The sequence below is a fragment of the Dendrobates tinctorius genome, unplaced genomic scaffold, assembly GCF_039654945.1.
Source record: "Dendrobates tinctorius isolate UK_male_01 unplaced genomic scaffold, ASM3965494v1 ptg000157l, whole genome shotgun sequence".
Lineage (NCBI taxonomy): Eukaryota > Metazoa > Chordata > Amphibia > Anura > Dendrobatidae > Dendrobates > Dendrobates tinctorius.
The window spans coordinates 11,035,245-11,046,663 of NW_027361824.1; the positions used below are offsets into that span (position 1 = coordinate 11,035,245).

The 11,419-nt window shown below is 41.9% G+C and overlaps 1 protein-coding gene across 4 annotated transcripts; it reads right to left on the reverse strand.

The window, feature by feature from the left end:
• Positions 1-1,928: 1,928 nt before the first annotated feature.
• MRPL48 (mitochondrial ribosomal protein L48) lies at positions 1,929-10,133 on the reverse strand. Of its 4 annotated transcripts, XM_073548558.1 has the most exons (8): positions 9,986-10,133; positions 9,847-9,899; positions 6,569-6,609; positions 5,756-5,841; positions 5,475-5,644; positions 4,299-4,434; positions 2,251-2,340; positions 1,929-2,136 (listed from the first exon to the last, which is right to left on the reverse strand). In XM_073548558.1, exons 2-8 carry the CDS (start codon positions 9,897-9,899, stop codon positions 2,062-2,064), a joined length of 651 nt encoding a protein of 216 aa, XP_073404659.1. In that variant the 5' UTR covers positions 9,986-10,133; the 3' UTR covers positions 1,929-2,061. The 4 variants fall into 4 exon arrangements, with proteins under 4 accessions (XP_073404659.1, XP_073404660.1, XP_073404658.1 ...); XM_073548559.1 differs by lacking the exon at positions 9,986-10,133 and having other exon boundaries at positions 4,332-4,434; positions 9,847-9,985; XM_073548557.1 differs by lacking the exons at positions 9,847-9,899; positions 9,986-10,133 and adding an exon at positions 9,650-9,810 and having other exon boundaries at positions 4,332-4,434.
• Between the last annotated feature and the right edge of the window lie 1,286 nt (positions 10,134-11,419).

An 11,419-nucleotide genomic window follows, 5' to 3' on the forward strand; every position in this document is an offset into this window, starting at 1 on the left:
TAGGGGCAGTATTAAACTACTATAATACTGTCCCCTATGTACAAGACTATAACTACTATAATACTGCCCCTATGCACAAGACTATAACTACTATAATACTGCCCCTATGTACAAGAATATAACTACTATAATACTGCTCCTATGTACAATATAACTACTATAATACTGCCCCCTATGTACAAGAATATAACTACTATAATTCTGCCCCCTATGTACAAGAATATAATTACTATAATACTGCCCCCTATGTACAAGAATATAATTACTATAATACTGCCCCCTATGTACAAGAATATAACTACTATAATACTGCCCCCTATGTACAAGAATATAACTACTATAATACTGCCCCCTATGTACAAGAATATAACTACTATAATACTGCCCCCTATGTACAAGAATATAACTACTATAATACTGCTCCTATGTACAAGAATATAACTACTATAATACTGCCCCTATGTACAAGAATATAACTACTATAATACTGCCCCCTATGTACAAGAATATAACTACTATAATACTGCCCCTATGTACAAGACTATGACTACTATAATACTGCCCCCTATGTACAAGAATATAACTACTATAATACTGCCCTTATGTACAAGAATATAACTACTATAATACTGCCCCTATGTACAAGAATATAACTACTATAATACTGCCCCCTATGTACAAGAATATAACTACTATAATACTGCCCTTATGTACAAGAATATAACTACTATAATACTGCCCCTATGTACAAGAATATAACTACTATAATACTGCCCCCTATGTACAAGAATATAACTACTATAATACTGCCCCCTATGTACAAGAATATAACTACTATAATACTACCCTTATGTACAAGAATATAACTACTATAATACTGCCCCTATGTACAAGAATATAACTACCATAATACTGCCCCTATGTACAAGAATATAACTACTATAATACTGCCCCCTATGTACAAGAATATAACTACTATAATACTGCCCCCTATGTACAAGAATATAACTACTATAATACTGCCCCTTATGTACAAGAATATAACTACTATAATACTGCCTCCTATGTACAAGAATATAACTACTATAATACTGCCCTTATGTACAAGAATATAACTACTATAATACTGCCTCCTATGTACAAGAATATAACTACTATAATACTGCCCCCTATGTACAAGAATATATCTACTATAATACTGCCCTTATGTACAAGAATATAACTACTATAATACTGCCCCCTATGTACAAGAATATAACTACTATAATACTGCCCTTATGTACAAGAATATAACTACTATAATACTGCCCCTATGTACAAGAATATAACTACCATAATACTGCCCCTATGTACAAGAATATAACTACTATAATACTGCCCCCTATGTACAAGAATATAACTACTATAATACTGCCCCCTATGTACAAGAATATAACTATAATATCGCCCCTATGTACAAGAATATAACTACTATAATACTGCTCCTATGTACAAGACTATAACTACTATAATACTGCCCCCTATGTACAAGAATATAACTACTATAATACTGCCCCCTATGTACAAGAATATAACTACTATAATACTGCTCCCTATGTACAAGAATATAACTACAATACTGCCCCTATGTACAAGAATATAATAATAATAATCTTTATTTTTATATAGCGCTAACATATTCCGCAGCGCTTTACAGTTTGCACACATTATCATCACTGTCCCCGATGGGTCTCACAATCTAAATTCCCTGTCAGTATATGTCTTTAGAATGTGGGAGGAAACCGGAGTACCCGGAGGAAACCCACGCAAACACGGGGAGAACATATCAACTCCTTACAGATGTTGTCCTTGGTGGGCTAACCACTGAGCCACCGTGCCGCCCTGAACTACTATAATAATGTTATATAGGTCACAAATCGCTCAAAGAATTAAAACAGAAAAGTTTTATTTTGCTTATTTTTAATCTTTTTGTTAGCTTCTGATTTCTTCCCCGCTGGTACACGGTGGCGGTTGTACAGTTCCTCCATCTGTGGCTCCGGTATTGGGCAGATGGAGGGTTTGTCAGTTTATTGAAGCTCTCAGGTTGTCCAGATCTGGCCGAGCCTTGAATCTTTCCAGGTAATCCGTGTCTGTGTGCTGCAGAGAAGAGAATTACACAGCAAGTGTAAAAATGTGTATATACAGGAAAAAAAGTTTCAGAATATAAAATCAGAGAAATCAATCAACATAGCGACCAATCATATTTCTTACCTCCTTTACCAATAATTTAACCCCTTCAGGCTGGTTCATGGTGAACACTTCTATGATAATGGGGGCCATGGTGGCGCTTACACCGCTAACCTGGAAAAGCAGGAGGTGAGACGTGAGAAAAGCAGCCGCAGTGGTCACCGCCCGCCATCTTGTAACTACGGCAGGATGAGGCTAATGGATTTATTAGAGGCTTATATCCATCTTCCTTACATTATCCAATATGTATATACAGTGCGGAAAAAAAGTATTTAGTCAGCCGCCAATTGTGCAAATTCTCCCACTTATAAAGATGAGAGCGGCCTGTAATGGACATCATAGGTGACCACAACTGTGAGAGTCACAATGAGAAAACAAATCCAGAAAGTCACCTTGTCTGATTTGGGAAGATTTATTTTGCAAATTATGGTGGAAAATAAGTATTTGGTCACTTAAAAACATGCAAGATTTCTGGCTCTCACAGACCTGTAACTTCTTATTTAAGAGGCTCCTCTGTCCTCCACACATTACCTGTAGTAATGGCTCCTGTTTGACCTTGTTATCAGTATAAAAGACACCTGTCCACAACCTCAAACAGTCACACTCCAAACTCCACTATGGTGAAGACCAAAGAGCTGGGAAGACTGAATCTGCAATAGCAAGCAGCTCGGTGTGATGAAATCAACTGTGGGAGCAATAATAAGACAATGGAAGACATACAAGACCACTGATAACCTCCCTCGATCTGGGGCTCCACGCAAGATCTCACCCCGTGGGGTCAAAATGATCACAAGAACGGTGAGCAAAAATCCCAGAACCACACGGGGGGACCTAGTGAATGACCTGCATAGAGCTAGGACTACCGTAACAAAGACTACCATCAGTAACACACTACGCCGCCAGGGACTCAGATCCTGCAGTGCCAGACGTGTCCCCCTGCTTAAGCCTGTACATGTCCGGGTCGTCTGAAGTTTGCTAGAGAGCATTTGGATTATCCAGAAGAGTATTGGGAGAATGTCATATGGTCTGATGAAACCAAAGTAGAACTGGTAGAAACAAAACTCTTCGTGTTTGGAGGAGACAGAATTCTGAGCTGCATCCAAAGAACACCATACTTACTGTGAAGCATGGGGGTGGCAACATCATGCTTTGGGGCTGTTTCTCTGCAAAGGGACCAGGACGACTGATCCGGGTACATGAATGGTGCCATCTATCGTGAGATTTTGAGTGCAAACCTCCTTCCATCAGCAACGGCATTGAAGATGAAACGGGAATGGGTCTTTCAGCATGATAATGATCCCAAGCACCCCGCCAGGGCAATGAAGGAGTGGCTTCATAAGAAGCATATGAAGGTCCTGGTGTGGCCTAGCCAGCCTCCAGATCTCAACCCCATAGAAAACCTTTGGAGGGATTTGATAGACCGTGTTGCCCAGAGACAGGCCCAAAACATCACTGCTCTAGAGGAGATCAGCATGGAGGAATGGGCCACCATACCACCAACAGTGTGTGATAACCTTGTGAAGACTTACAGAAAACGTTTGACCTCTGTCATTGCCAACAAAAGATATATAACAAAATATTGAGGTGAACTTTTGTTAATGATCAAATACTTATTTTCCACCAGAATTTGCAAAATAAATCTTAACAAATCCAGAAAATCACCTTGTCTGATTTGGTTTTTCATTTTGACTCTCATAGTTGTGGTCTATCTATGATGTCCATTACAGGCCGCTCTCATCTTTTAAGGGTGGCACAGTGGCTCAGTGGTTAGCACTGCAGCGCTGGGGTCCTGGGTTCAAATCCCACCAAAGACAACATCTGCGTTTGTATGTTCTCCCCGTGTTTGCGTGGGTTTTCTCCGAGTTCTACGGTTTCCTCCCACATTTCAAAGCCATACTGATAGGGAATCTAGATTGTGAGCTCCATCGGGGACAGTGATGATAATGTGTGCAAACTGTAAAGCGCTGCGGGATATGTTAGCGCTATATAAAAATAAAGATTATTAAAAAAAAAAAAATAAAGATTATATTTTCAAGGGGGAGAACTTGCACAATTGGCGGCTGACTAAATACCTTTTTCCCCACTGTATGGCACGTTCCACTGACCTGGACGATCCGCTCATGGATGGTCAGAACAGAGTCCACAAACATCTTGTTCCCCACGTCCGGCAACAGCAACATTTCCATAGTTTTGGTTGGTTTAGCGTAACTGTAATAAAACGAGTCAGATGTACAGTAATACAAGGGAGCAGCTGCACTCAACACTGTGTGCTTCACAGCTGAAGTCTGAAACTGCCCCGTATCTGTACAGGGCTGGCAGGGAATGTAGACAAAACTAGATGCACCAGCAGAATAGTGAGTGCAGCTCTGGGGTATAATACAGGATGTAACTCAGGATCAGTAATGTAATGTATGTACACAGTGACTGTACCAGCAGAATAGTGAGTGCAGCTCTGGAGTATAATACAGGATGTAGCTCAGGATCAGTAATGTAATGTATGTACACAGTGACTGCACCAGCAGAATAGTGAGTGCAGCTCTGGAGTATAATACAGGATGTAACTCAGGATCAGTAATGTAATGTATGTACACAGTGACTGCACCAGCAGAATAGTGAGTGCAGCTCTGTGGTATAATACAGGATGTCACTCAGGATCAGTAATGTAATATATGTACACAGTGACTGCACCAGCAGAATAGTGAGTGCAGCTCTGGGGTATAATACAGGATGTAACTCAGGATCAGTAATGTAATGTATGTGCACAGTGACTGCACCAGCAGAATAGTGAGTGCAGCTCTGGGGTATAATACAGGATGTAACTCAGGATCAGTAATGTATGTACACAGTGACTGCACCAGCAGAATAGTGAGTGCAGCACTGGAGTATAATACAGGAGGTAACTCAGGATCAGTAATGTAATGTATGTACACAGTGACTGCACCAGCAGAATAGTGAGTGCAGCTCTGGAGTATAATACAGGATGTAACTCAGGATCAGTAATGTATGTACACAGTGACTGCACCAGCAGAATAGTGAGTGCAGCACTGGAGTATAATACGGGATGTAACTCAGGATCAGTAATGTAATGTATGTACACAGTGACTGCACCAGCAGAATAGTGGGTGCAGCTCTGGAGTATAATACAGGAGGTAACTCAGGATCAGTAATGTAATGTATGTACACAGTGACTGCACCAGCAGAATAGTGAGTGCAGCTCTGGGGTATAATACAGGATCAGTAGATCTCACCTTTCCTCCACTTTAATGGACATCTGGTTGAAGAAATTATGCATGTATTGAGCGAAATGTTCCACATAGAGCATGTTGTGTCCGGATACTTGGAAGTTTAACACCCCGTATTCATACTCTGTGCCTTGTTTAATCTCCTTTTTCAACAACTTGCCTTTTTTCTTTTGGTCCTAAAGAATAAAAGATGCAAACAGCGGCTCTGACCAAAGAGAAGCACCGGAGTCCCTGCACTACATGCACCATCCACATAAGATCATCTCCCAGGTATATCGTGTCCTCACCACTTCTGGGGGTAACAGGAACCTGTAGCGACCGATGCCGTGAGTAGGTTGGGATCTGTAGGATCTTCTGTCTTCTACCTGGACACCTGCATGGCAAAAAGAGAAGGATAAGCGACGTCCTCCGGGAGAGAATATCGTCCTCCTTAAGTAACAGATCAGGAATCTTCTGTCTCTATTTTCCCATCTCAGAGAAGAGGTGAAATAAACCCTAATAATTATAAGAGAAATTCTGATAATTGAGAATAAGGAGAACTTTATCATCTATTCTGTTAACATATATAAGAGTAGAAGTCAAAGGAGAAAAAAAAACAAACAGCAATTTCATGATTTTTTGGGGGGGGTTTGTTTGTTTCTTTTTCTACATGTTTTTTCTGTACGGAAAAAGTCACTTCTTGCAGCATTTCCACTTGGGAGAAAAAAGCTTTGAAATTTGATCACTGAAGTTTTTTTTTTTTTTTGAGGTGGAATAAACGAATATGACTTTTAAGGGAAGTCTTTTTTTTAAAAGATTTTGTAGATCTTTTTGAAGAAGTTTTTTAGCTTTTCGACTTGACACCGCAAAGTATGCAGATTACAACATTTAATCAAAAGAAAACTTGCAAAAAAAATAAAATGTATTTTTAGGAATAACATAAATATTCAGTATTTTAAATGCTTTTTAAAGTGGATTTTGAATCGCATCCAGTGCAAAAATCACTCTTGATAAACTGCTTCAGGAGACAAAAAAATTACTCTAAAAATTCACGAGAGAAGGGGCGTTTCCCGCAGCGGTCTGAAGGTCAATCTCCTTTTTCATAGCTCAGTTCTACTCACCGGGATTACAGCTCTGGAGCCAACTGTGTCCTGTAATTCTGCTGCAGAGAGAACATCGATACGAGATTATATCACATGTAATAAAGTTCTAGAACAGAATAGATTATCTGGTGTTTCAGCAGCACAATGTAATGAAACACTGACTGCTGGATGCCCCCCAGAGATTACAGCAGATCCTAGGAGGGGGACCTGGCACCAAGCAGTCCAAAATGAAGAAGATTTTTAGAACATGTCACATCTTGCGAATTGTAAGCATTTTAGGTGATCAGGATGGCAGGGATAGTAATAAACAGTTACTGCCAAACTGTACACAGAAAAGGGAGAGGTGGCTTATTACTGTCCCTGTCTTCCCGATAGCTGCATATAGCGATCTCCTATGAAGTCCAGAGGCGCATATTATATATATATGAACCTAGACGTGTTTGGTATCTACAAACTTGTAATGACCTGGAGAATCAAAGTGGCAGGTCAGTTTTAGCATTTACTGAACATAGTGAAAAAAAAGAACAATTGTAGAATTGCACTTTTTTTGCAATACCACCGCACTTTGATATTGCTTTCCATTTTCCAGTACACAATATGATGAATCCAATGGTGTCGCTCAAAAGTACAACTCATCCTGCAAAAAACAAGCCCTCACATGGCCATATTGAATGAAAAATACAAAAGTTATGGCTCTTGGAAGAAAGAGAGCAAAGAATGAAAGCACAAAAAATCAAGGTCTTGAACGGGTTAAGTTAGATGGTTTCCTCTGGTGAACAGCAAGTCTGACCACAGATTCTCCATTGGATTAAGGTCTGGTCTGTGACTCAGCCTCTCCAAAACATTTCCACGTTTCCCCTTAAACCACTCGAGTGTTGCTTTGGGTCATTATCTTGTTGGAAGGTAAACCTCTGTCCCAGTCTCAAATCACTGACAGACTAAAACAGCATTTGCTTAAAAATATCCCTGTATTTTCATCTTTCCCTTAACTCGGACCATTTTTCCTGTCCCTGCTGCCGAAAAACATCCTCACAGCATGATGCTGCCACTACCATGTTTTACTGTGGGAATGGTGTTCTTGTGGCCATGAGCTATGTTGGTATGGTTCCAGAAAAGTTCCATTTTGGTCTCATCTAACCACAGCACCTCTCTCCATACAGCTACGTAGTCTCACATGTCTTCTGGCACACTCAAAACGAGCCTTACAATTTTTGTGTGTAAGTAAAGGCTTTTTTCTGTCCTCTCTTCCATAAAGTCCAACTTTATGGAGTGTATGGCTTATTGTGGTCGTATGGACAGATACTCCAGTCTCTGCTTGGGAACTCTGAAGCTCCTTCATGGTCACCTTTGGTCTCTGTGCTGCCTCTCTGTTTAATGCCCTCCTAGCCTGGGCTGAGAGTTTTGGTGGGCGACCCTCTCTTGGCAGATTTGTTGTGGTACCATGTTCTTTCCATTTGTGATGGTGCTCCAGAGGATCATCAGAGAGTGGGAGATTTTTTTTTTTTTTTTTTTAATAACCCAACCCTGACTTGTACTTTTCAACAATTTTGTGCCTGACTTGTTTGGAGATCTCCTTGGTCTTGTTGGTGTTGTTTAGAAATCTCCTTGGTCTTGTTGGTGTATGGTTAGTGGAGCCTCTTGTTAATGGTGTTGCAGCCTCTGTGGCCTCTCAGAAAAGATAGAGTGTATATAGTGACAGACATGTGACACTTAGATTGTACACAGGGGGACGTCCTGTCACTAAGCATGAGGTTTATGAAGGGAATTGCTTGCACCAGAAATTTTTAGATGGTTCATCACAAAAGGGATGAATATATATGCACATGTCAATCTTTATTTTACCCCAGAAATTTCATTTTTGCCTATACTTTTGTGAAGTACAGTATTTAGATGTACGGGACATCTTGTTCTCAAAGACTCCATTTTTGCGTTTGCGACGCCATTTTGTTGTTCACGAGTTACATTTTGTAACTAGGGGAAAGTTCATGGCTGTAATGAAACCAGACTGTCCCAGTCCGAACAAGATATAAGATATGAGACCCTGATGAATGTGCTATTGTTCTATTCTCTACGTCACGTAGCTAAGGACATATTCCGATTTTCTTGCAATACTATTGGCTTATAAAGTAAATGTGTCACGACGATGCTATTGGTAACTGGGTACTTTGCATAATTAGGCAAAATACTATAAAAAAAAGGTGACATAATAAACGGGGTTCGTGATCTGCCTTGATCCTCCCATACAGAGGCATACGTCGCCGTCTGGTCATTCCCAGTTGCTAGCAACGCCCTGTGGATTCATTTGGAAATCACTTGGTCAACCGTGAAGGGTTAATTTAGCCCTCCCTCAATAGCTCCCCCCAACACATAACTATTTAGTGCTGATGCATCACACACAAATTACAAAGATTTTTTACACACTTTCTAATGAAGAAAAAAAAAAAGCAATGTACAGCACAAACGATCAGACGATCGCAGCTTCAAGTCCCCTAATGACACTATTAAATACAGTAAAAAGTAAAATTAAAAATATTTAAAAAAATATAAATAGTAAAAAATAAAAAAAAAGATGTTCAAATCACCACATTAAAAATATAAACAAGACGGGATTCCGAGACGTCCCATCTATTAAAATATCAGATAAATTAATCTGATCGGTAAATGGTGTAATGAGCAAAATTATGGGTTTTTATGGCCGCCTCAACATTGCAATAAGAAACTATGAAAACATTGTATCTACCCCAAAATGGCAACAGTAAAAACATTGGCTCAGGGCACAGAAAATAATCCTGAAGAATAAAACCAATAAGGGGCTCGGAAAATGATGACACAAGAAAATGTGGGGTTATTTCATGAATTTTGCAAAAAAAAAAAATTTCACCACTTAAATTAAAAAAAAAAACCTATGCATGTTTGGTATCTGCGTAGTCGTAAAGACCCGGAGAATCATAATGGCAGGTCAGTTTTATCATGTAGTGAACATGGCAAATAAAAAGCCTCAAAAAAAAAAAAATAATTGTGGAATTGCACTTCTCTGCTATTTCAATGCACTTGGATTTTTCTGTAAAATGAATACTGTCATTGAAAAGTGCAACTCACCCTGCATAAAACAAGAAGTCACACGGCGATGGAGACGGAAAAATAAAAAGGTTATGGCTCTTAGAAGAGGAAACAAAAAAAAAAGGAAAATGGCAGCAGCATGAAGGAGTTAATCCAGCAGCCCCGGATATTGAATACATCAGCATGCTGAGACTTGTAGTGCCACAGCTGCTGAGACAGGATGGAGGGGCTCTTACCTGCAGACAGCAGCCGTGGCCCTGAGCAGGGTCCCCCCTCTGACAGGCAGCATCTGAGGGGGCAGACAAACACAGAGTTGAGACCCCCCAATATCGCCAGACCCCCCCCCGATCCTCCCTCAACAAACCCAACAATCACCTTCTCACCACATGGGGGAAAGTACTGGCAGAGCACAGGAAGTGCAGCACAGAAACACTTCCCCCGCAGGCGACACAGGAAAGTTCCCAGTTACCAGGGAAACAGGAAATCCTCCCGCTGACAGCAGTTAACTCTTTACTGTCTATGACACCAGCACGATCCCTCACTGTGTCCCGGACATGAGGTGATGGTTTCCACATGTACCGGAGACACAGGTGAACGGGTCTGTGCACACGGCAGTGTGTTTCCAGGGGCCGTGTGTCCATGAGCAAAACACGCTGACATGTCCGTGTGTTAACAGCAGCACGGGCCGCAAAACGTCACACACACGTACCCCACATCATCCCATCAGCCAGAACCACCGGACTACTACCCCTAATATCCCACATCATCCCTTCAGCCAGAGCCACCGGACTACTACCCCTAATATCCCACATCATCCCGTCAGCCAGAGCCACCGGACTACTACCCCTAATATCCCACATCATCCCGTCAGCCAGAGCCACCGGACTACTACCCCTAATATCCCACATCATCCCGTCAGCCAGAGCCACCGGACTACTACCCCTAATATCCCACATCATCCCATCAGCCAGAGCCACCGGACAACTACCCCTAATATCCCACATCATCCCATCAGCCAGACCCACCGGACTACTACCCCTAATATCCCACATCATCCCTTCAGCCAGAGCCACCGGACTACTACCCCTAATATCCCACATCATCCCGTCAGCCAGAGCCACCGGACTACTACCCCTAATATCCCACATCATCCCGTCAGCCAGAGCCACCAGACTACTACCACTAATATCCCACATCATCCCGTCAGCCAGAACCACCGGACTACAACCCCTAATATCCCTCATCATCCCATCAGCCAGAACCACCGGACTACTACCCCTAATATCCCACATCATCCCTTCAGCCAGAGCCACCGGACTACTACCCCTAATATCCCACATCATCCCGTCAGCCAGAGCCACCGGACTACTACCCCTAATATCCCACATCATCCCGTCAGCCAGAGCCACCGGACTACTACCCCTAATATCCCACATCATCCCGTCAGCCAGAACCACCGGACTACAACCCCTAATATCCCACATCATCCCGTCAGCCAGAGCCACCGGACTACTACCCCTAATATCCCACATCATCCCATCAGCCAGAGCCACCGGACTACTACCCCTAATATCCCACATCATCCCATCAGCCAGAACCACCGGACTACTACCCCTAATATCCCACATCATCCCGTCAGCCAGAACCACCGGACTACAACCCCTAATATCCCACATCATCCCATCAGCCAGAACCACCGGACTACTACCCCTAATATCCCACATCATCCCATCAGCCAGAGCCACGGGACTACTACCCCTAATATCCCACATCATCCCGTCAGCCAGAGCCACCAGACTACTACCACTA

Excerpts from the sequence above, each read along its gene's own strand:
- MRPL48 (XM_073548556.1), bottom strand. The coding sequence starts at position 9,795 with ATGCTGATGTATTCAATATCCGGGGCTGCTGGATTAACTCCTTCATGC. Across the intron at positions 6,610-9,649 it reads GACTTCTTGTTTTATGCAGG|CAGAATTACAGGACACAGTT; the intron begins GTGAGTTGCACT and ends TTCTCTCTGCAG. Across the intron at positions 5,842-6,568 it reads GCTCCAGAGCTGTAATCCCG|GTGTCCAGGTAGAAGACAGA; the intron begins GTGAGTAGAACT and ends TTTGCCATGCAG.